Consider the following 26,545-nt stretch of genomic DNA (forward strand, 5'->3'; position numbering starts at 1 on the left):
TTTAGCTCGCTGAAGTTAACACAGCCAGCCTAGCCACACCGAAACTGGACAAGCTGTACAATCATCTAGTTGCAAATTGCATACATTTTCAGTTAACTTGTTTTTCTAAGATGTGCTACTGGAAAATATATGGGCAGAAGGCATCAGTATGTTACTGCTGGAGCAGAACAACAACTTTGGTCATGATTTAAATCACTAATTTCAGGATAAAAAAATACTATCTTTTTTTAAAGAAAGAGGAAGAGACCACAAAATTACCTGTATTTTGTATTCGGCAGTGGTTACAGCTTATACTGCAGAATGTTTCAACTCAGTAAGCATGCAAATAGAATATTCTATTAAAATCAGAGAGCTTGGATCTTTCCCTCTCTAAATGCCCTTTCTCCTGTGGCAGATCCTGTCAGGTTGCAGTAAAACAAATTTTTTACCTCCTCCGTTTACCACAGTGAGGCTGTGCTTTTAAGAGATATATTTCCTAAATCTGAAACCCAAAGTCCTACATCAGGCAGATTCCTTCTCTCTCAAACATACAGTTTGTTCTAGTTTATCTTGTCAAAATGAGCTTTAGGTGATGCTTTCAGAGAGTCAACTGTCCAACACACACAACAACAACACATCACATCAGCATTAGCCACAGAAAGTTATTGTGGGTTTGCTCCCAGAGGAGTGGCTAAAATGCCAGTTGTGAGCCACATGTACTTAGTTCAATACTTGACATGGAAGCAGAAGTGCTTGTAAGTAAATATTCTATATTTATGGAATATAATTATATAACACCTTTCATCAAAGTTATCTCAAAATCTGTACAGCCTGCTAGGTCTCACAACACCCCTTTCCTGTAGCTATTATTCCCATTAGATAAAACGAGGCACAGAGGGTATCAGTGACTCTCCCCAAGAGTCTAGTGCACAAGTGACAGAGCCACACTCTGTTCTGACTCTCAGTGTATAGTTCTGCCTACCAGATTACATGTCCTCCTTTTAGAAATTACCATTAAGTGATCTGCTTCCATTTTCTTCTCGTCACCAATTAAGGGAGAGAGCCAGGACAAGAGCTCATTACAAAGGATTGTTCTGCATCAAAAAGAATTGTATGATATGAACTACAATGGGCAGACTAGCAGAGTCAGCAGAGTTTTATCAGTAAGTAAACAGTAGCCAAAGCTATTAGAGCAGAGAGCTCTAATTCACTGTGACTGTGCCAAAAAGTTTGCTGCCTGGCCTCTGACCAGAATCAAATCACCTTAGTACTTCAGTACATTCTTTTTATTTTTTGATCGATACAGACAGCATATACACAAATACAAGGGTGCAAGTTTCCTTTATGCATGCCCTCACACCAGACTTCATTAAGGATACATTGGATTGCAAGTAATATGCACCTCAAGCAACAACTAGGTGGCTTTCACAAAAATTAATGCTAAAACACAAATTCCAAGAAAAAGTGAAGACTGTACTTCGCAAACAAGGGACTTAAGCCACCTTAATGTTCCCCCACATGGAGTCGTCAGCCTATAATCTACTCAGCATACATGAAGAGAATTGAAAATATGCTCCACACCACACTGGTCTTATAATCTGCTTCATTCATTTATGTCTCCAGTATTAAGCATGAAGCTCCGTCACCACACAAAACTTTGCTCTTCTCTTGAAAACATTCTAATTCAGTTGTTCTCAAACCATGGTATGCATACCACTGGTAACAGGTGGGTTAGAAACCCCCACTAGTATATCATCAGTAGAAGGATCCTTCATAACTACACAGATTAAAATCATAAAGGTGGTATTGCAAAGCACTCTGGAGTTTTAGATATGGAATGCAGACTCTTGAAGTTTGAGAACTGCTGATCTTATGTCATGATCTGAGTTCATGAAGTTGGTATATTGAGGCACGCTGTGTTTCATGTTTAACACATGCATAATTGGCTGTTACATGAGCTCTCAGTCCTGTAAGGTGCGTTACATTTCCCCCCCTCTCTGTGTGAGGCATTTGCAAACCAAAAAGTATCAGAGGAAAAGTAACAGAATGTGAGATCTGGAGTAGGATTTCTGCTCATATAATTTTAAATGAATACTGTACAAAATTCTACTGCATGTATAATACCATAAAGTATTGGCTATTTTGTTACAAATTAATTATACCATTGAAAAGTAACAAACATCAATTTACCTAACAAGAAAAAAACCTGCCATGAATGTATATGGGGTTGAGGACAGAGACGCTACATTTTACAAAATGGTAGCCCATTACTTTAGTTCTCAGTCAATGAGTGTGTTTTACAGACATTCTTAGGTTCCCAGAGGGTGCTGAGAGTGATGGCAAAATGGGATTGTATGTTTTTGATCTGCCATTTCTTTCAAAGGGCGTTTCATTTCCAATACTGCTCTCTTGAAGGCCTTCTTTATTATTCCCTTACTAGTTTTATAGCCTAAAAGCAGCTCTAAAACTGTTACATTTATAACCTATATTTCCTTCCTTCTAAAATAAATAAAATTTGTAAGCATTATAAAATTTGAAATTGGTATATGCAAGGGAAATGAGAAATAAAATAACTATCCCTTTGCCTACCCAACAATACTATGAACTGTATGCACAGCCTGTTTCTGCACTTAACATCGAAATTTTGTTTCACTGTAAAGTTTAAAAATGGGTCCCTGAACTTAAGTTATTCCATTCTGTCATCTATTTCATCAATTATTTTCATACAAGTTGGTAACTGCAAGATTCATTAAAAGTGCTTTTATGCGCAAGTCATTCCCATCATTTCAGTGCCTCCACAGGATTCTTATAGCAAATCATTAAGTGGCCAGATATCCATTTTAACTTGGATTAATAGACAACTCCCCCAAGTACCTAGCAGAATTTAGACACGTCGATCTCAACTTATACCTTCCCCCACCCCCAGCTACTTCTCCCCATTATTAATGCCATTTTGCTCCACAGCATTTTAGTCAAACCCTTCTGCTACTCTCAAAATGCAGAGTCATTTAAAAAAGTCTCCAAATAATTCCAACACGTTACTGCCTCTTAATCCAATCTTGCTCATTGGATGAAAGTCCAATATGGTTTATGGAACATTTTAAACTGCTTTAATGTCACATCTTGCAATTTTAACATTTTTCCTAGATTTTGATCTAGTTTCCATCTGTGCTTTGTAAGTTTAGGCCCTAGTACATTTTAGATAAATGGCAATCATGGTTATCTGATTTAACAGGAAAAAAATGCTGGTGCTTGATGTCTTTTACACCTATATTTTATTCGCAGCTGTTCCATTTGTCAGTGGTGATTCTTGCACTCATTTCCCTAATATCTTTCATAAAGAATCCTTTACATTCTAATATTGCTGATTAATATTGTAATTCAATTCTATTTTTGCATGTAGTTTACTAAACCTGTGAGATTACCTTTATCAAGCAAATCAATATTTTACACACTCCAACTTCAATTCATTTTTGCAGTGTATCAAAAATTCATTCCCCCACTGCCCTTCTTAAGAGTCACAATCTAAGCAAAGCCTGCCTGGAATTGTGAATTTTTAATGAGATGGCGAACTGTTGGTAAAAACATGGTATTTAAGTATCTCCAAAAGTTCAGAGTGTACAAAACACTGGAAATTCTTGTTACAAGTGCATTAAAACCACAAGGAAGGAAGGAAATGATGTGTTATTTTTATGCCAATGAAACAGTTGTGGGCACCCCATGTTGTTTTCAGCCGTTTCCAGGTACAATAATAAATTAGGTTTACACACTTCTCAAAACTACATCCATTTTGAAGTTCTAGTGAGGTCATCAACTTAAAACTATTTTAAATCAATGTCATTTCCTGCCCACAGTGTTGCCACTAGAAAGTCTCAGTCAAGATCCCTCTTTTAGCCCAGAGGACCAGAAACAGGAGAATGGTAGCAGTAGGAAAAGAGTAAAACTCCATATGTTGGATGCATACATTAAACATATGTCTCACAGGGCATCTGTGGTGCAACCACAACTGTATCCCTAGTTCTATATTATTTACAGCGCCTCACATACAGTGATACATACCTGCAACTATTCATCAGGCAAGAAATACAAAATAATTAAGTGTAAAAGTATCTCTTAAGACTGGGAGATATTAGTTTCTCACAGTGGTTTAGTGCTTGTGTAGATAAGCCATTAAACAACAGCAAACTGAGGTAGGAATCTACCTCACATTAGCCTGCCGCCACCTAACTGTCCGTGTGCTGCCTGCTGATGCATGCTAACAGTTTGTTGGAGCACTATGATCTAGTTCTCTTAGATGGGACTAGCTCAAAGCACAGTAACAAGCTTCAGAGGGGTAGCCATGTTAGTCTGGATCTGTAAAAGCAGCAAAGAATCCTGTGACACCTTATAGACTAACAGACGTTTTGGAGTAACAAGCTGTTAACACATCCGCAGGGTGCACATAGATAATTAGGTGGCAGCTAGCTACTGCAAGACAGATTCATTGCCCAGTGTGCCATGGTCTAATTGGCCCTGTACAGAAGGCCTTAGTTTCTTCATAGGTCAGACTTTTCAAGAGATCTCAGCTTCCATTTAAGCATCAGAATTATTGAGCAGATTTTCAAAAAGCTTGCAACCTCAGTGTCAAAATGGCAGCCTGCTGGGCGCAAAGCACTTGTAGAAATCCAACCCCCCAGTTGTGAGGTCTGAGCAATTGAAAATCTGGCCCAGGAGTCTTTTGAAGAATCTGGCCTCAGAGGGGTATCTTGTTTGGTTGCAAATAGGAATAGTCAGAAACTTAAAGAGTTGTTTGCTCTTTCCCTACACCTTCTGTTCCTCTATAAAAACACACTGGTTACCTACCTGCACAGCCAAAAGCCAGGTGGTATCTAGAAGAGGGGCTGAATTTGACACAACACACATTAGCCTTGGCCTCAATACTTGCAACTGAATTATCCAGGTTAGTAGACCACAGCTTCACTGAGGAGAAACAAAAGAGACAGAAATGAGTAAGTGAGGCTGAAAATGCTTTTTGAAAGATTTAAAAACATGGTCAGTACTCAAATAGGTTCCCACAGAAACTCACCACACACTTGCTTGTAGGAATTTTCATAAACATTAATATTTTTGAGAGGGTGAACAAAATTAGTGGGTACTAAAAGGCAGCTTTTGGTTGATGGATCAATTTTCAGCACATTCTCAAGCACAACAGTAGTTTACCACTTCTACACACCCAATATAAACAATATCACAGGATTCAAGCCTGCATTCCTGTGGAGTTTGGAACCTCATGCAGGTGTCTAGCTGCATACTGTAATCACAATATACCAAGGCTACCGGATCTCAGACTTGTACAACCAAGAGCAATGAGGCTGATATTCTACCTATTCTTTGTCATCCAGCTGTGCTCTGAAGAACTCCTGCTCAGTGCGCTCATTTGTAACCACTCTGCATAGATTTCATTTAAATGTATCTGTAAGCACAACTAGTAAGAACAATTTGTTTTCCATTCTTCAAAGATTGGTACCGGAGGGAAAAAAAGCTGCACTGGGGTATAACCTGTCATTACTTTTTATTGTTACATTTAAATTCAATCCACATGAATGACTACTGTGTAGAGGTAAACATAAATAAAGATTAATCTGTACTGGACTACTCTAGAAGGGGAAATGGTATACACAAATACCCATATGTGATTGTATTTTATGCCTGCTTAGACAGGCCTCTTTCACAAATACGAAGTGAAGGAGAGTCTTTGAGGCCCTTCGGCTTTTTCCCCTAATAGTTTCATGTACACATTTAAGGTACATATTTAAACCCACAAAGATTAGGCATATTAAGCACTATCCACCCAGTCAACTGTGAACTTTAAGGAAGGTTATACACTGCAAATTGTGGGCTAACTCACAGTTTTGCCAGGAGCGCAGAGGAAAGGGTGTTGTGTTGTTGCACTCTCCCAGGAGCAGCCCAGGAAGCAGACTATACCTCCTGATTTTCCCCTTCTGCTCTAGTGGGGGATAAGGCAACTATGTATTGGATAGTGGCTGTGCAGATAGGCAGTTCTCCCCAAACAGTGTATGAAAACAGACAGGGTTCACATAGATTTGCATGTGACAGGTCCTCTATAGATAGATATCCCTCCTCTGTATAGAAGGGGTACTTTGGTACCTCTGTGGAGGGGAAGGGGAGAGGACTGGCCACGAGGAAGGTGGGGAAAAAAAAACACCACTCTGCTTTGGCTCCAAGAAAGATACACAAAAATATTACTATAGACACAGTCTATTAGCTTTTCCCCATATTTTACCCCACTCCCCAGGAGCTTCAGAGGAGGAGGAGACATAGCCTCTGGACAGAGGCCTATAGAACCACTGAGTTTGGGGACAGCTTATCCACAGGAAGGGTAGTGGACTCTCCCCCTCTCCCCTTTATTTATTTTAATAGTTCACACGAAGGAAAGGGAGGGAGTGCTGCTCCTGGCCTGCCCTAATTCTGGCCATCTTTGGAGGACACTTTCAAAGATGTGAGAGTAACAGCAATGCTTGGAGCATATTGATGCATCCTTTAAAAACAGCACAGCGGGAATATCTGACAGATGTCTGGAGCCATTACAAAATATCACATACACCCATCAAATGCAGATGTTGATACATACTACATTTGCATACAAGAATTACGAAGAGAGAAATTCCATGCAGCTATCAATTTCCAGACAGTAATAATCCATTCTCTTATTTACCAAAATTATAGTATGCATTATAAACAACCAGCTACATTAAAAAATAATAAACAGCTTTGCAAGGATGGCTTGGACCTTCTCTTCCTCCAAGTGATACTAAATGACATAGTGCCTCATCTGGAGTCAGGGGGTAGGAGAGAATTTTTCAAGCAAATAAAAGCTTTAGCTTCTCACTTTAAAGAAGAGATGCTAACAGAAGCTCAGTGTATGTCGCAGTGACAGCAGAGGATATTAGCATTATTGATCTGATGGCACAGGAAGCAAGTAATTCTGATTTCTGTGGTTTAAAAAAAAACCATAATGCCAGCAGATAATGCTCCTTAGATTGAAAGCTAGAGTCTATGGGTATTTGTGGGAGTCAAATGAACACACAGCTCATAGCAGTGCCCCTCGCAAACATATGTCCCATGCAGCCTCTTGTTTTGAATACTCATTAGGCAGCCTTCCAACTAAGTTCTACAAGTCAGAAACTGTGTTCAATATGGGTAATTCTCTTTTCGGTCCCACATCAATATAATGAGCAGATATTTGATCTTAATTTTGTAACAAATAAATCAGGAGCTTGGTTTTCAGCACACTAGCCTTTCACCTTTGCACAGTTTCATTCAAATCATCTTCAGATCACAAAAAGTAGAATGATCTTGGTGAGCTCATCTGCTGTTTAATCAATACAGGCGCTCATAAAACCAACATGAAATTTGTTACAATTGGTAAGCTGGGTTAGATTCCACAGCAACTTCCACGACCACATAGCTGTGGAACATAAAGAGCTCTGATTAAAACAGTGCTATAAGCTTTTTTGTGTGATTTCCTCCCCCCTACCAACTCCTGCCCCCTAACTTTAAAAAACATAAAACCACATCACAAGTCATGTTTTAGCTGGAAATAAATGTGTATACAACAGGTTCATAAACTCTGGTTGTATGAATTTTGCTTCACTTACTGTGAATCTTAGCAGTTTTGTTGAGACTGAGGTGGTAATTATAAAACATACAGATGCCCTGATAACACTTAGAACTGTGCTGATGAGGCAAAACTACCCTATGAGATCAACTGTTCTTAAAACATGCTTTGCCTAGTTTTGTTGCGCAGAGAGCCACATCTCTCCATGTGGCCAAGCATCCACACCTCACAAAAACAAGATGTCATCTGGGAAGCAGCTCTCGGTTTAAATTGATTAAATTTTATCCAGTTTCTGTTTGATTGGTGCTCTGGTTCAAATGTTCATTAGTTTATAAATTAACCTACTATGGGTCAGAGCTTTGGACAAACACTCCGTAAGAGGAAGCTATTGGCTGCAGTGTTCATCTACATTATGAACATTAGCTAATATTCTTTACAAAACATTCATAATATTGAAGTGTCATTTTATTTATATACAAGATGCACCAGGTAATATGATTTTGCTATAGGACACAGTATCACCGAGCCCATTCTCTAAAATTAGTCCATCTGCCTATCAATTTCTAAGCTCAGCATACACTAAAGGATCATGCTTCCCTCGTCATCCCATATGCAGACATTGCTTTAAGTCAATGTATTAGGTTATGAGATGAGAACAGTTCTCTCGTCTCACAGTCACTCTCTCTATAAACTATTACCGCATTAGTTACTTTTCCATGGCATTCTTGGTAGTATCAGAGCACCCACAAATAATGAATATAGCCATAAAACCCCTGTGAAGTAAGCAATTATCCTCCTTTTATAAACTGGAAAAGTGAGGCATCAGAGATTAACCTGATTTTCAGAAGAAGTGTGCACCTAAAATACCAATTAAAATTGTTTTCAAAAATGGAGCTCCCACTAAAGCTCCAAGTGACTTGTTCAAGGTTAAATACAATGTCCTTGATAGAGCTGGTCACAGAACACTGATCTTTTGATTCCCAAGACAATGCCCTAACTACCAGGCCACCCTTCCTTTCCATGGACTCAATTCTGCAAACCTGAACTAACTCGCTCAGTTCACTACAACTAATCAACATGTTTATGTGCAGAACTGCCACCTATTCATTATTTCTATATCTAGATGGAGGAGAGAATATTTTACCTTCACTTATTCACATTATGAGAAATCAGTTCACATAGATGCCTTAAGTTCTACTCCAAACTCATGAGACAATGAAAATGAAAAGTAACCTCCCACTGAGCTCTCAAGTGTACTGGAATTTTGTGGGACAATCAGCATTTCAGTTTGATCAGGGCGTCTGATCGCCAAGCCTAGAAATATTCCACACACAGGCACTCTGCCCAGCCAAATAACCTGTAGTTTAGGGTTGAAGAACAAATAACTAGAGCAGGGGTAGGCAACATATGGCATGCATGCCAAAGGCAGCATACAAGCTGATTTTCAGTGGCACTCACACTGCCCGGGTCTTGGCCACCAGTCCGGGGGGGCTCTGCATTTTAATTTAATTTTAAATGAAGCTTCTTAAACATTTTAAAAACCTTATTTACTTTACATACAACAATAGTTTAGTTATATATTATAGACTTATATAAAGAGACCTTCTAAAAATGTTAAAACGCATGACTGGCACGCAAACCCTTAAATCAGAGTCAATAAATGAAAAGTCAGCACACCACTTCTGAAAGGTTGCTGACCCCTGACCTACAGACAAGTTCTGATCTTCTTACCTGTGAAAGCCATTTATGGGCTTGTCTACGTGAACAATTCAAAAACAGCAAGTTGAGTTGTGAATCTACTCCACACTAGCCTGCCACAGTTTAGCTGTCCACAGGTACCCTGCTGGCACATGTTAAGTTTATTAAAGCGCTGACTTCAAAGCACTCTAACTGTTAATACACATCAGCAGTATGTACATGAGCAGTTAGACCGCAGCAAGCTAGCATGGAGTATATTCACACCCCAGCTTGCCACATAGAAACTGTTTGAATAGACAAGCCCTAATTTCTGTGCACCTCACAAAGCCTCATGCCCTAACCCAGACAGCATTCAAGTATTCTATTTTACAAGTAAGTTAACTGAGAAGTTGCACAAGGCCATTTCAGGCAGAGCTGGGAATAGAACCCAGGCCTCTAAGATGGCAGATCCATGTCTTCATGCACTCAGGCCAACCACACTGTTCTAACCACTGGACTTCATTCTCTTCTAGAACAGAACTCACTGGCAAAGTGGGTCTAAAAAACCCCTCTAGTAGGTAGTCCACCAATTATCCTTTGAGCTTAAGTGATAGAGGTCTGACTGGAGGATTTGAAGGTCCAGGATTCAATCTCTGCAAATAAACCATGGGGAATTTCTTTAAAATGGCACATGATGAAATTTGTTTTTCCTCCATTTTCTTTTTGAAGTGCTGATTTAATTAAATTCACAGAGTGAGGAAACATCTATAAAACAGTTTTTATAGTTAAAAAGTATTATAATGGCATCAGTTTTGGCACAACAGGGCACAACTACAGCCAGAGTTTGGTCATTTGCCACATTTCACTTGCCCATCACAAGTTGGAAGGTTAAGAGGTATGGATGCTGCCTATTATATAGTTAATTTATATCAAAATATTTTTGCTAATTTTTGTATATTTTCAAAGGTTATGTACTTAGAGTATAATAGGTTCTTGCAGGTCCCTACAATCTATTTCTGTGCCTATGACTAGGTTACCAAATCTTGCTTACGAAGGATTTTTATTCAAGGCACGTTTAGCAGTCAGTCACAGGTAGTTTCAATCAATGATCATTCTAAATGTCTGAAAGTTATATTACTGGTAGGAAGAGTCAAAATACAGAGAAGGGAATGTGACTTATGTCTGAAAATTATTTTTCAATTAGAGGAAAAAACTGCTCTGATAAACCAGGTTTAAATTCCCATCAACTGTTTGAGATGGGGGAATAAAAGTGTATTTACAATAGTAAGAATTTACGGTCATACTAGTCACCACGGGACACTTTTTTGCAGAAATTTCTGTTTCCTTTAATAAATTGGCCACTTATTCATACCATCATTGTTTAAAATAATGCTTATGTACTGGAGTTTGGCAATAGGTGCTTGAACATGCCCAGGAATGCTCCAAGAGTAGGCAGGGTACAGAGCTGATGGCAAAACAAAAACAACATGATGGTCCATATGTGGTTCTCTTCTCAGAGACAGATCAACTATAAAATCTGGCCACTATGGGAGAATATCTGGTGGTCTCCACCATGAACTGGTCAAGAGATCCCTCTTTGAAGAGTTTCTAGCAGACGAGGTCACATCTGCCTTACAAGATGTCCTTTCAAGCCTCAGGAGATCTCCAAATCCCTGCTTACTGTGGTTCAGAGGGTCCCAATATGTAGATAGTATTAATGACACCTACACCAAGTCCCTTTCTAAAAATTTCAGGAAGTAGGTATTTTTACATAATTTTCATTTACATAGTTTCAAGGTCAACTGCCTACCAGACCCAGAGTTAATTAAAGTCACGTTTTTACTGGTTAAATTAGAATTATAGTCTTCTATTTTATAGAAATATCCCAAGAAAACTGAAGGCTATGCAGTTTCTCAGGGCTCTGGTAACATGGGCCAACATTCTAACAGTCATTATGTCTTTGGGTGTGTAAATCTCAGCTACCTTTGTAGCAGCAGACAGCTCTACAAATACTCTAACTAAACATATAATTTGCTTTTTTAAATACAATGAACAATTGGAGTCAGAGTGCTTCTATGCTCCAATTCTCTCCTATGGAAGACAATGTACAGAGAATTCTCACAAACAAATTCTAGATATTTGATTAATGAAGAGGATGGAATGGTATGCATAGCCCTGACATGCTGTCTGTAATTATATCAGACTCAATCTTTGTTCCAGTGGCATTCTGTTGCTCAGAGCTCCTTTTGCTGTGTCTGAACTTTGACAGGGGAGTGATCACAGGATTACTCTCCTCAGTGTGTGTGTGTGTATCTGGCAAAGGGCATTGCAGTGCACCAAGTACCCAGGCATCTAACACCTTGTCACCACTTTGAAAGGGGAAGGGGGAAGAGAGAGAGACAGGAACATCCTGCAGCAGGGATGAGGAGGGAGGTTTAGTAAAGCTTCCACACTCAGCAATCAGAAAAGGAGCTGGGGGGAGGGGGGAAGATCTCACCCCCCAACCTCTCCCACCATTACATTACACCACCAATGCATTACAGTTCCCATCATTCCCAGACATGGCCAATAACTACAGATAGAAAGCTCAGTGCCCACACATCCAAGCATTAGGGGTAGTTGTGAGGAAGTACAGAATGGTAGTGCTGGGCTTCCCACCAGGTGTTAACCCTGACCAGATAGGTAGCAGGTTTTGACATTTGGCTAACAGATGTCTGGCAAACTGAGTTCTCCACTATAGCAGTTAAAAGAGCTATACTTATTTAAAATACTTTTAAATAGGTCTCCAATTCTGGCATTCGCCTCTGATGTTTTTGTTATATATGTAAATAGTGAAAAGACTGCATAAGGAGGGGGTATGAAACACTAGCCCAGGCCTGATCAGAAAAAAAAACCCACCTATATACCTTTAAAGAAAACTACTATTTGAATAGAAAGGCAGGATGTGTATAGAAAATGCAGATCTTTATTAATACATAATTTATGTGTGCAAACACTGCACTTTTTAAAACAGTTTCTGCAGAAAAGAATTGTTAAGCTGTGATGTGAGGCCCTGTTTTATAAAGTCAGTTCAGGCGGACAGCTCTTTACCATGCTAATAAATGCATGTCTATTTGGAAGATAAGCTTTTTTTTAAAATGCACAGCATGAACGAGGAGCAAAATGATGAAAGGGTTGATCATTTATATAGTGGGACTTTTTCCTTATTACATTTAATTGTAAAGGAAACAGTCTTGACTTCCACCATAAAGAAGAAGAAAAAAAATCTATTAAAAGCCATTTAAAAAAAAATCTCCATAATATGAAATCATCATAAAGGCTGCATTTTGTAAGTGAAATTACCAATTACCTTGAGAACGTCAAACAAACACTAATATGACTTCCTTTTGAAACAGAATTTAAAAGCAATTTAGGGGGCAGAGGTTTGCAAGGTTTAATGTTTTATGAAAAATTAATTTGTCATTCAAAGAAAATCATGAACAGCTCTGTCCAAAGCTGTTTGCGCCCATTTGGGAGAGTTGATCTCCAGTGGCTGCAGAAGGAAGTTAAAAGCAATGACTGCTTAATAACTAATGTGATATTTTAGACTGACTGCAGATAAAGTCCAGTTCTTTAGGGAAGTAGAAAGATTATGTATTTCAGTTCTACCCATTCCCCCTTTATAGAAATTGTATTGCTTCCAATGTGCAGTGCTCAAGCAGTGGGACACAATGGTGTGCCTGGTGAGCACTCCAAAATCCTGGGTCATTAGGGCCCAGAAGGAGTCTTGGGAGGAGTGAAGGCAAGGAGCAGTTCATTCCCAATATCTACTACTGCAGTTCCCATGCCTTCCTGACCACCACCCAATTTTGTTCACACTGCTGTTAAGTTTCTCAAAAAACATGTCACACATCCGACAGGACAAGGTATTTTTCACTGTGCATGATCCTTAATGCTTTATCATCATTTACTAGACAGTCTTAGATAAAAGCAAGAGAGGACATTCTCAGTCTCCACCCATCTATCTGTAGCCACTCCCTTTCTTGTACACACTTTTTTTTTTTTAAACCAAAGTTCCCCAATCTTCAGACTATCAGTCTGGCATATGCTGAAATAAAACTTGCTATGTCTACACTAGGAGTTTAAGAAGATGTCAGTTGGATTGTACTAGCTAACATGATATACAACCTTCCCCATTAATCCTAGCCTAGACTAAGGCTGATCCATAATTTTCATATGAATGATTTTCCAATGAAACATGGCCACTTCACAAAAAAAATATTCAAGATTTACCAAGAGGATATTTCAATTTTTCTGAAAGATTTTGATTTTCTATTGGTTAAAAAAAAAGTCAAAATGACAGCTGCTTAGCTGCCCACCTGGAAGGCTCTTATTATTTTCACTTTAAGCAAGTGAAATTGACAAAAGTTTTCAGAGGGCTGCCAAGGCTGAGTGCCAGGGCACTGCTTTCCACACCAGCTCCAGGTGACAGTCTGAGAGCCACGGCGCTCTGCCTCTCCAGTTCCAGGAGCTGCAGGTGCAGGCTGAGTGTCCAGGCTCTCTCTCTCTATGGAAATTCAGCAACTGACAAGTGCGGGCAGAGAGAAAGCTAAAAAATTTCATTTCAGTTCCCCTGAAACAAAATGTTTCAAAAACAACAACAAAAAAAAAAAAAAAAAAAAAAAAAAAAAAAAAAAAACACACATGAAATTTTTCAAGGAAAGAGATTCCCTTTTTTTCAGACAGCTCTAGACAAAGCTCTCTCCCCTCTTTTCATCTGATCATAAATGGTTCTAAAATGTCCTGGGAAAGTCAGTTAAACTAAGTCAGTCAAGGAATCAGTTACTTGACACATCCTATATTGACAAGCATAGGGAATACACGAGTTCGGCTTTTGGCACTAGAATTAAAAATCAAAATACCTTTTGCATCATCAGAACCTGAAGCCAGTAGTTTAGGGTCCATCAAGTTAAAGTCAACACTCCAGCATCTTTTCTCATGCTCCTGTTTTGAGAAAGTGGAAAATATTTGGAATGCAGTACATTATAATTCTCAGCACTAAAATACGCAGTAAAGCAAAACATATGCAGTTTGGTATGAATTAAGATGGAATTTCTGGATATGGACATTCACTATGTATATAGTAGTGATCTTAAATACATTTTTCTCTCACACAAGCTAATGCCTGTGTGGTTTAAGAGAAGCCCCCCAAAATGGCAACACTAGCAAGCTACATCCAGGATGGGTTTTGTTTGTTTTTAAAGTACTGCTTATTTGCTCATCTCAGAGGACACTTCATGACCATGTATTTTGGTTTGTTACTACTCCCTTGTGGCCCTTCATTCTGTTTGAGCAAAACATGCACGAATTGTCTAAATACCATTAAAATGCATCTTTCAACGATGAGATTATTGAATTTGTTTACAAAATCCAAAAGGGGGAGCATCCTTCATTCAGATATTAAAAGTTTAAGTGGTCACAGGAAATGTAGTTTATCACACATATACATGTAATTTCAAATCAGAGTGCTTTTTCCTTATAAGTGATGAGGAAGGTTTAATATACTAGCACCGCAACATTCTGTTAAATGAAGCCTGAAGGTTAGTTAAACTATTTCAAACTTTCACAAAGCTTGAGAAGTGAAGTGAAGAGGGCACGAAAAAACATCCAGCACAATGTTCCAAGCAGTATTTCAAATATGTATACAGCATATATCTGTGCACATACCTCAACTTATGAAAATCTGGAAGAAGGGACAAAAGAATCGATAGGGAGTTTAAATAATGAAGTGGAGTTACTTTCTTTTAGTAAAAGTAAAAGTTGGAATATAACTCCAGTTTCACCATTTCGCATTCATAATGAAAATTTATCAATAAATTGTCCTTGAATTCATTATATTAAGATTCATTGTGTTCAGTGAGATCTCTTTCTAGTTGGCATACATATGATAAAAGGATGTCAACACAGAACCTTATGATACAGATTAATATTCAATAATAAGAAAGCTGCTGTTTAACTTAAGGAAAAATCTTACATTTCTATTTAACTGTCAAAGGGAGATGCATGCTCTACGGCAGCAGTTCACATATACTCTTAAGAAGTGGTCCACCACCTCCTCTCCCAACTTCTCAGTTCCGATCACACACCTTCCTAGTGGCCCTCATTACAACTGACTAAATGGAAAAGTAATGTTAGGACAGGATAAAGGAGACAAGATGAAATTAAATTCTAATGTATAGCTGCTTGATTACATTTACCTATTCTGTGTTTGTGCTGTTATTTTACTGGCCCATATGCAGGACTTTACATGTACTAGCATCAAATCTGCTGTGGCTGCCTGTAGCTCCACTACTTCAATCTTTTCACTCTCTCTCTGCAGTGTGTGCATTAGTCTCCTATTTCTTAGGCCTTCTGCAAATACAATCACAGTTGAGTGTACAGCAGCAAAATGTCTAAGATGGAAATGAAGCAGCCATGCAGGAGAGCTTTTTTGTTTTTTGTTTTTTTTAAATTCACATTAAAAAAGTGAATTTAAAAATCCAGTAACTCTCCTCTTCCTTTTCCCAGATCTGCACCCTAGCAGCAGGGTTTTGGTTAGCCACACAATCATCACTGCTTAAAGGCTGCCATGTGCCTCACTATTGTGATAAGAAGCTACTTTGGTCACTGCTGAAGAAACACTGCTCAATGGAGTTAAAGAAAAGTTAAAAACATGGTAACTCCCTACTAGCCAAGGGAATTCACCTACTGTAGATGCAGCCATTTCACCTCATGCAGCCATCAAGCCAACCACCATCAGCACGCTACTAGAAACACCCTAATTAGAACATTAATATGCACACAAACTTGAAGCCATGGCACTTGCAAAGAAGAAAATGGTACTGCTTGGTGACTGCACTTACCTGGTAGACCTTTGACCTCTGTCCTGTGAACCCATCCCACAGGATGACGGTGCCTTCATAGTCACTGCTGGCTAACAGGTTCTTGTGGTAGCTACTCCAGCTGATACAGCTTTAAAAAGAGAAAATCCCAAAAAAAAACAAACAATCTTACTTTATATTATATACACCTTAAAAATAATGTCTGCAATAGCTCAAGGCAATTAGGATCTTTGTGTAACTTTGGGACAGCCCAAAGCAATCTTGGCTCAGTTGCCTTTTATTAAAATAATCAGACAAGGAAAAAACAAAAAGCATCAAAAAACTTGGAAAGCTTTTTAGCATACAAACTACATAAGTGTTTTTAATGTCTTTGTTATGCAGTTCTTCATCTCAAGATATTATTTGCAACTTATGTCTTACGCTGTCCACAGCTCTGTTTCTATGATGTGTTCGTACTCACACAGAGATCCCGAATTTTAAAAAAGGAAAAAAACATTAACCTTTTAGCTCCTTAAAAGCCACAATTTTAACCATGATGCCAAAAGCAGAAGTCTACTAATGCAATCTACAGCTGTAAAATATAGAACTACATTGGTACCAAAGGATAAAAAAAGCAAGGAGACTATGACCTCTTTGACACAGACGAAATAGACTATTTATTGCATTCTAAGTTTAAAGAGTGCCCTCCTCTGACACTTGAGAAAGGAAGATTTGAGGGAGATCTCTAAACAGGGATCAGAGAAAATATATAGGTTGTGTTTGTATTTTATATTGAATTGAGCAGTCCTGAAGGATATAGCATCTGATTAATACTGAAGAGTGAAACCCTTTAACAGGTACAACATGGACAATAATAGTGCCAGCTTCCTCTCACTGGTCTCGCAATATGCTTCAAGCTTGGTGCCCAAAAATATTTCAATAAGGGTAAAATAATTTAGAACACGCATTCACATAATTTTTGGCCCATCTGGTGTGAAAAAGTGCCAGCTGTCAACTGTGATGCATGTAGCAGGAACTAAACTGATACTGATCCATTTCACATAGGTCAAATAGCTATGAGAGAGTAACTAGCTTAGATTATCACAGCCTTGATAAACTCAGTCAGTCTATGCTAGCATTCCCATTGTCACTGGAATGGTGTGAATGCAATGCAGGGAAATTTCTCTAAAACTGGCAGCTCAGATAGGGTCTTAGAGGCTGAGTTACGAAAACCCAGTTACGGCATGTCTACCCTAGGAAAAACAGGTGATGTTCTGAAGAGTGTTAGCTAGCATGTTTTAATTAATGTGGTTTTATTTAAATGCTACTTATAGCCTTATATACTGTGACAAAGTTCCTCCTCTACCTTGGTAGGTCCTGTGCTTATTGGCAGATTTGCTCACCTCAGTGATCTTCCCCACAGTCTGGATCAACTCCTCCTGTGTCTGATCAGGAGTTGGGAGGTTTAGGGGGAACCCGGGTCCACTCTCTACTCCGGATTCCAGCCCAGGGCCCTGTGGACTGCAACTGTCTATAGTGCCTCTTGTAACAGCTGTGTGACAGCTACAACTCCCTGGGCTATTTCCCCATGGCCTCCTCCAAACACCTTCTTTATCCTCACCACAGGACCTTCCTCCTGGTGTCTGATAATGCTTGTACTCCTTAGTCCTCCAGCAGCACAGCCTCTCACTCTCAGCTCCTTGTGCCTCTTGCTCCCAGCTCCTCACACACACTTCCTCTCCTCTGGCACCTCCTTGCTTGACTGGGGTGAGCTTCTTTTTAAACCCAGGTGCCCTGATTAGCCTGCCTTGATTGGCTGCAGGTGTTCTAATCAGCCTGTCTGCCTTAACTGGTTCTAGCAGGTTCCTGATTACTCTAGTGCAGCCCCTGCTCTGGTCACTCAGGGAACAGAAAACTAATCATCCAGTGACCAGTATATTTGCCCTCTACCAGACTCCTGTACCCCACTGGTCTGGGTCTGTCACAATACACACAAGGTTTAACACCTTTAAAAATGTGTTTGCTAACCTGCAATTTTCTGCATTGTTCTCAGTGTCCATTTCTTTCTCTATCATACCTCAACCCTTGTATTATCTCTTCCACTTCTTTCCCTCCCCCATTCAGAACCTCATTTCTAATCTATCCCATCAGTCTCACTCTTTCCACCAACCTCTGCATCCCTGTTAACACCCTCACCTCCACCTCTTCATTTATTTGTACCACCCCCTTCATATATAGATTTTTCAAGCCTTAGCAGCCAGAACACTGAACAAAGATGTAGAGTACTACTGTTATATAGAGGTAATGCCCAGGCAAGAATTCAAGCCATTCTTCAACACCAGCTGCTAAGAAAGAGTGAAGCTAAACTATATCTTCAGAACAGTAGTAAGCTTTTAATTAGAAAACACGTATGCCTCTGGTCCTTATAGTTGCAAAGGACCTTCAAAATGTGAATGATGCAGTGATATCTGCCTGAATCAGCAAACAGTCTGAAACAACAGTGAAGAGAACTGTCCTAGTTCATTTAAAAAAACAAAAAACAACTTAACTCTGAAGTCTAAGGACAACCATACAAACAAAGAAATTGCCATACTACAGCAAATTAAAACTACCTAGTCCAATATCCTGTTTCTGATAGTGGTAAGTACCAACTGCTTCAGAAAAACATTCAAGAAACCTTATAGTAGGAATGTATAGAATAATCTACCCACAGGGAATATTCCTTCCAAACCTCCAACAGATGAGAGTGACTTGTGCCCTGAAGCACAATAATTTAAAATGCAGCATTAATTACTTCACTGATAATCAAATCATGCAAGAAAGGAGAAGGACAACCATATTATGAAAGCTCTGCATGATCTATTGTGAGCTGCACGTTATATCTATATAACAAGTGAGTAGAACTTGGGCAAGTACCAGCAGTAATTCTTTTCTTCCAATCTAAGTCCTGGAGAAAGACAAAAGTGTTGGGCTTCCTCTAGGATGCCATGCTCAAGGGCTCTACTTTTTGCCGCCTCCAGCTGGTAGGCAAATAAAAATCTGCTTTCCTCCCTCCTACTTGCAGAGGGAGACTGACATGGTTCTTGTCAGTTTCACTCCAGCCCACAACACTGTTTTTAGTCTCGTGTCTTAAATCTTTAAACACAATCCTTAAAAAAAAATTTTAGAAGGGTCATAATTAGATAAAAACAAATAATTTTCTTCATCTTCCTGACTTAATTCTCCCCTCACCATCACCAAGCTTCCTTTAGATCAGGGGTCGGCAACCTTTCAGATGTGCTGTGCCGAGTCTTAATTTATTCACTCTAATTTAAGGTTTTGCGTGCCGGTAATACATTTTAACATTTTCAGAAGGCCTCTTTCTAGAAGTCTATAATATAGAACTAAACCACTGTTGTATGTAAAATAAATAAGGTTTTAAATAAATTTAAGAAGCTTCATTTAAATTTAAAATTAAAATGCAAAGTCCCCCGGACCGGTGGCCAAGACTCGAGCAGTGTGAGTGCCACTGAAAATCAGCTCACATGCCGCCTTCGGCAGGCGTGCCATAGGTTGCCTACCCCTGCTTTAGATCTTAAACATCCTGGAATGTTCCATTAAACAGTACAATGCATAAGGTTTTGTATAGCTTATCATTAGACTAACTTTTATGAAACGGCATACTCTAAGGACACAGACTAATAGAACAACTCTTCCTCCAGGTTTGTTGAGAGCTTTCTTCATTCTTAAAGCTTCCTTTTTAAAACTAGAGTAAGTCACACTACCATGTTCATATGTCCTTACTATTTGTGCTACTGTATTTATTGATAGCCTTTTTTCCTGTGAGTACTATCAGCATAGAGCTCCATTCTTGGGAAATTAACTAGCCGAAACAACCTCACACAAGGTGCCTCTGAGGAGAACTAGCTGTCAACTGCTAGCTTGCTCTCATGAATTGGGCATCAGATCTGCACTGTAGGGCTTGTCTACATGGCCGGCAGTTTAGCCTTCTTTGAACAGGACTACCTTAATACAAACTATATATATCTTTTTGTTCATGCCCACAGCATCCACACGGGAGATTTAACAGCCCCACATACTAGCTTATACTGTAATTCACAGCCCCATAGTCCAAACTGTGGGCCATGTAGATATAGCTTGAGAGTCTGATCTTTGAAAGACACGTGCACTGGCTTCACTTTACACACCTGAATGGGGACTACTCACACAGTGTGCAAAGTGAAAAAGAGAGAGAGAGAGAGAGAGAAGTTCTGTGTGGTAAGTACATGAACTGAATTCCAGGCAGAGGCCTTACATGCTCAAACATTTCAGCTATACGACTGGCTTCTGAAAGACAATGCAAATGACAGCATGACTGAATGGTGCAGTGGTATAGAACTAAAATTACTATTAAAATAATTTAAAATATATTTTAACTCTTTACCTAAACCCTAGCTATGATAGCAGACAAATGGTTTTGGAGAAAAAACAGTAAGACAAGACAGAGGGGGAGACAACTCTGATAGGATTACTTCAGTAAGTGAAAGCGAGGGGAATTCAATGCTACAAATCCTCACATCACAGTTGGTCCAAACATTCTGTGTCTCATGGGAGTGTGTGAGGTTCCAAGGTGATTATTTTCTAAAGGGCTCCAACAGCAAAGCAGAGAGTTCACGTGGACTCAGTGAGTCGAGAATCTAGGTTGAGAATTTTAGCTTAACTTTATTTTGGTGCCTAGAAATAGTGAGAGTTTATTGCCCTTTCACAACCTGACATTAATGAACATATCAATTGTGATTAGGATGGAACAGCCATACATGTGATTTATGGACACTGAAAAATAAAAAACATATCCTAGGAATAATTTTAAAAACAAAAAGTAACCTATTCTTGTGTTTTTTGCTTTCACTGGAGTTGACTAAAGAGATGCAGCTGACTTTGGAGTTGCGATACCATTTATCACAGATTGCTGCTGCAAACACACTGCGGTGAACATGCAGAATATTAAAGATGTATTTCATAAGTGTTTTCCTACCCACATTTGGTATGCTGCCTACTCTGAATCAGGCAGCCATGAGACTAATTTCTCTTTTTGTTGAACACTAGATCTTCACATTTCTCTCAACCTACAGCAAAGCAACAATTCTGTCTCCTGAATAAATCACAGAAGCAGCGCTAGCATTAGCTTGCTACCTGTTCATCCCTTTCTCTCCCTTTCCCTTCTCCCTCTGCACCAAGGAGAAGGAAAGATTATCACCTGTCATAGATAGAGATATTGCAAATCATAATCAGACCATGGGGTGCTGTTTACAGTTACTATACAATGCCAGGATTTGTTCCCTGTACCAAGGCTATGAATCTGTAAATGGGATTTTTATAAGGGTTTATGTCATCATCTGTTTTTCCAGGAAGCATTTAGTATTTCTGGGAGGAGCCGTGAAAATTTAACAAAAAAATGCAATGCTTATTTCCTCCTTACTCTTAACAGAGAGATCAAAAAGCCCATATAGGCAAGAATGAATTTAGGAAGCAGGTGGGAGAAAGGGGTGAGAGAGAGGCAGATACAGCTGGTTTAAAGGCCCTGCTCCAAAAAGGTTAACAATGAATTACCCCAAGTGAAGCAGAATCTTTCAACAAGCACCCAGCTGGCACTCAGCAGAGCAGGGCTGGGATGGTGCCAGCCCAACACTGGGCAAGGGCTTCCCTTTTCACAGCTGCTCTAGGACACCAGACTTGCTCTTGGCCAGACATAAGTCCTCACAAATGCACATGCCTGCTTCCTGTCACAGCCACTGTTCAGAAAGCAGTCAACAGTAGCAGCCTTTTTGGGAGCGGAGGGTCATGAATGCTTTGGACAATGTTAATAGGTCAATTTAGGATACATTTCCTAGAATGTTAAATTCAGAAAGGAAAAGGAAAATGAACCGTGCAGAAGTGCATTTTGATGTTATGTGAAGAAAACGAATGGAATGTACAGGGAAACTTTAATAAACTCATCTTCATAGATTAATTTTACTATAAGAATTTTCACTGGAACTGCAAATTGCATCTCACTGACCATTTTGTAACTTCGTTCTGCCACACCAATACGCTTCTCTAGCATGTATATTAGTAGGTTGTTCACCTATAACTGGAAAAACTGTCAATTGTCTTCAACTACCTGCGAAGACACCACTATGTTCCACTTGGTGATATTAGAGCACCATTCCTTAAACGCTGCCATCAGGGGCCTTTCTTGCAGACACCACCTCCTAGGCAGTGACTTGGGGGGGGGGGGAAACAGCAGAGAGCCCCCCCACAAGCCAGAAACACCACAAGAGTAGGCAACCAGTGAGAGTTCCCGACTTTTTGGGGGCAACTTCAGACTCACCACTCCCCCTCAATCATCTTTGGCCCACGCTGCCTCCTCTGGTCATAGACTCCATCCGCAGGCCTTTGGGCTCTGGCCCTAGCTTCACCACACCCTGCCCGTTGCCAGAGCTGTCCCATCCATAGGATGGACTGGGAAAACTGCCCCAGGCGCTGCGCTTCAGGGGGATGCGGTGGGGGGACAGGACAGCCCGGGGGACTAGCAGGGGGCCTGGTGTGGCAGCAGGGGTTGGGCCTGTACCCCACACTCACAGGCGTTTATTTCTTTTTCTTGCCCGCAGCCCCCCAGGCTCAGGCTCTGCAGCAGCAAGCGACCCAGTCCCAGCCCACTCCACTGGCTCCCAGCGTCTCCTGCCGCCGCAAGGTCCTACCGCCCTCCCAACCACTAGTGCCAGGGCAGGCTGACCCTACCATTCCGTATCCGACAGACCCTTCCCTTTTCCAGCAGGACCCTCCACTAGCAGAGGGGGACCCCCTCATCCCTTGCACTGGTGAGTGCCAGCCAGTAGTCTACATCATCCTTCACCTGTAGTCCAGCCCTGATGTCTCCTCAGTGCCCGACACCTCTCCTCTCCCAGCACTGGGTGGGGTCCTCCAATGCCACCTCCAGGCCAGGGACAGCCCTTATCCCCCTACCTCAGGGTCCTCCTTGCCTTTCGGTTCTCCAACCTTGGGGTCCCCTTCCGCGTAGTACCAGGACCTAGGGTCCCACAACTCTGCTCTCTCCACCTACCCCCAGGATTGTGGCCGTCCATCCATCTGATTTTCTGCCTCGCCTCCCAGCCCCCAGAAAAAACAGTTCTTAGAGTCTGTCCTCCATGCTGGAGAGTCCTGGGGTCCCCCACCACCATTGCACATATAGGCCCTCCAAGAGCCACCCAGTTCCCAAAACATGCGTTCTCAGTGTTGCAACTGTGTAATTACATTTAAAAAAAATCCACTGAGGGTAGCAAGACCATATGCACCTGGGAAGAGAGTTTGCTGCAAGCAAGTCCAGGAAGGTGGATTTCAGAATTTAAGTGGCATGACACTGATCGCGAACGGTGAGTTGTTTAAATTATATGAACTTGCTGCATGATGGCAGGCCCCCAACAGGACCCAAGGCGCTGGCCATGCCGCATCCCCCCCGAATTGCCCCTGACTCCCAGTGGCTCCTTCAGCACCCCCAATTCATCACCCCTGGCCCCTGCTGCCTCTCTACCCACCTCCCCATCCATGGCTTAATTTGTCCCGCAGCTTGCCGTGAAAAGATATTTGTATGTTTGTTAATATCACTTTTCACTGCCTCCCAGCTAGCTAGCAAGTCTGTTTCTGTGAAAAATGATATTAACATACAAATGTCACTTTTCACAACAGCAGACTTACTAGCTAGCAAGTCTTTAAAAAAGCAACCAAAAAAAGGAAAAGCAGCAACAACAACAAAAGACAAAAAGCATGCAAAGGACTTTATTTTTGTTTCTATTCTGTTTGAGTCCAGTAAAGAACAAAGAGAACTGTACTTTATTTTTAATATTGAGTTTGAAACAAACCCTACATAAATATACTACAATGATTTGAACACGTATATGTGAATATTTGTTTTTCCTGAAGTTAATTAAGAGTTTTATGAAAAATTGTCAGAGTGGCCACTGGCAAGAGTTGGTGGCCGCACTCTGAGGCCACAAAAATTTTTTTTATGAGAACCCCTGTATTAGAGTATGGCTCACTTATACACATAAATACATAAATGTCTAAAAACAATTTGGGGATGAGAACATTCTGTAACATATATTTTGTAGTGGAAAAGCTAGTTCCTAGAAAGAAAACAGTAGCAACAAGGATAATGCCACCAGTTGCCCTCATCCTGATTTTAAGAACTTCAGCAGAATTCTTTAACATAAGACGGATTTCCTGCTCATTTTGGTGAGGTCCCAACCACACAGCATTACAGTTGATGTATGGTTGTGACATCTAAAAAAGACCCAATTGGCAAATCAGAACCTGGGTTTGGACAATAGTTCTCTCTACTTAAATTATGAAGATGCATTAAATCAGAGCTTATTGTAAAGCAGGTTCCACTTATTTAGGTTTTTATTAAATATGGATGTTTTTGTATAATATCTTACCAAACAATACAAATGTGGTCTTCACTACATCAATGTTCCTCCAAGCCAAGCAATTTAGAATAGCAATTTATTATCTGCGCCACAGTGTAAGAGTGAGTGATGGCATAGTTAATGGGCACATGAAGAGTGCATTTGGTCAATGATCACCAAACATCATCTATCAAAACTAATAGCACCCCCATGCTGGAGGGAGTGGATGGGTTAAGGAGCTGCCGATTGACAAATGCATTTGTTTAGGAGGAAGGGGGGAAACAGGAGAAGATCCCTTTATTTCATTTCTTTGCTCTCCCACCCACGCTTACAGAGTGCCAGGGAACTTTACTTTAAATTTTAATTTGGTCACAGCTCTGGGTGTACATGCACATATATAAATATAGCATATGAGGGAAAAGGAAAAATCTTGAAGCTGTGAAAAGTGTCTCATTTCATACACAAAGTTGACATGGTAGACATCCTTAAATGTGTTAATGTGGCTCTCTCCTAACTGGAGGCTGGTAGAGAAGCAAGATTAAACAATGACCTTCTACTGAGAAAATTGTCAGGGTTAGATCAAATTTAGAAGTAGCGAGTTCAGTCTGGAAGTACTCTCAGAGGAACAGAAAAAATAAATACACTTTAAAGCTCTCGTTCTGCTTCAAGTGCAATAAGAGCACCTAATCCACTGCTAGATTCCCAAACAAATCGGTTGAAACTGAGTTTCAGTGACATTATGCTAACATTCCCACCAAAAAAAAAAAAAAAAAAAAAAAAAAAAAGATTTGTCCTTATGAAAACTCCATACATTTAGAAAATCATAATGTTTTAAAGCCTGGTAAGAAACAGTTTATGGAACCTACTAGTTCCCCATGGTTCTATAATCCTTCAATCATCTACCAATTTATACTGTCCACCTAGGAAGGTGGACACAATTGATTTCCTTAGGGGGAGAAAATGGCAAGCCAATGAACATTTAAAATAATTGGGTTTAATATATAAAACTTCAATGCTAGAGGTTCTAGACCAATCAATGCTGATTTCTCTCAAAAAAGACTGGTTTTAGTGATCTCTGTAAAGAATATCACAGTAGTTAAAGATAGAATAGTCATAGTATAGCCATGATAGGCTCAAACATCACCCCTTGAACACTTCACCAGCATGTTGCTCCCCTTTGCCCTAACCTGTGTTTTTAATACCACTAGTCTTTGGATCAGAGAGTGCCTTCTTGTACAACCTAGCAAACACTGGGTTTTGAAAGGAATATAGTCTCATTCTGTCAGAATTCTGTATGTTTTCTCGTAGTAATACAATATGTTGCAGTAGAAGAATATTTGTCTGAATAGAATTGGATTGACTGATCTGTTTACTATTATGAAGTGTACTGATTACGTAGTGTGATGTTGTAGGCGAAGATTTGTATTGTGTAACATCCATAGCTTTCTGTTGTAACATTGTAGCATGTGTTAGTGTTCTCCTGGAAACTGTTCCCATGGATAGACAATGGGATTTTATAATTAAATTTGATATTTTTAGTTTTGCATGTGTTTTTGTTAATTTTAGAAGATAAAAATATAGACTGGGCAGTCAGAATAAGTTCAGTAAGGCGACCGACAGATGAAGATTTATACTATTGTGATGAATTGGTTTGAGCCTTCCAATTGTTTTCCCCCAGACTTAAATGTATGTTTTTTAAAGGGTTAGAATTTTTGTATTAAAATATAATTTTAAGGTGTTAACTGGATTCTATGGAAACACTTTCAACCAAAATTCCAACAGTTTGGGAATTTCCCTGGGCTTTTTAGTGCATGTTAGTAAGCAAGCAAGCAAGCACAATTAAATTGAGTTGAGTTGAGGCATTAGGAGTCCAGGAAGGATGTTCTGCTCTGGCAGATCTTACGATGACCACCAAAATGGGACCTCCCTCATGTAGATGTTAACAAGTCCATAGAAAATGCATGTGTGTGTGTGTGTGGGGGGGGAAATCACACCGAGAACTAGGTATA

At 39.9% G+C, this 26,545-nt stretch overlaps 1 protein-coding gene across 4 annotated transcripts in view; it reads right to left on the reverse strand.

The window, feature by feature from the left end:
• The window catches only part of COP1 (COP1 E3 ubiquitin ligase), a 200,083-nt gene that overhangs the window by 78,910 nt on the left and 94,628 nt on the right, over positions 1–26,545 (reverse strand). For all 4 annotated transcript variants that reach the window (XM_050963165.1, XM_050963166.1, XM_050963164.1 and 1 more), the window contains exons 13-15: positions 16,156–16,264; positions 14,176–14,257; positions 4,822–4,938 (exon numbers count right to left, since the gene is read on the reverse strand). In XM_050963165.1, coding sequence (XP_050819122.1) covers positions 4,822–4,938; positions 14,176–14,257; positions 16,156–16,264 — 308 coding nt within the window. The remainder of the gene's footprint in view (positions 1–4,821; positions 4,939–14,175; positions 14,258–16,155; positions 16,265–26,545) is intronic.

The sequence above is a fragment of the Gopherus flavomarginatus genome, chromosome 7 (genome assembly GCF_025201925.1).
Source record: "Gopherus flavomarginatus isolate rGopFla2 chromosome 7, rGopFla2.mat.asm, whole genome shotgun sequence".
NCBI lineage: Eukaryota > Metazoa > Chordata > Testudines > Testudinidae > Gopherus > Gopherus flavomarginatus.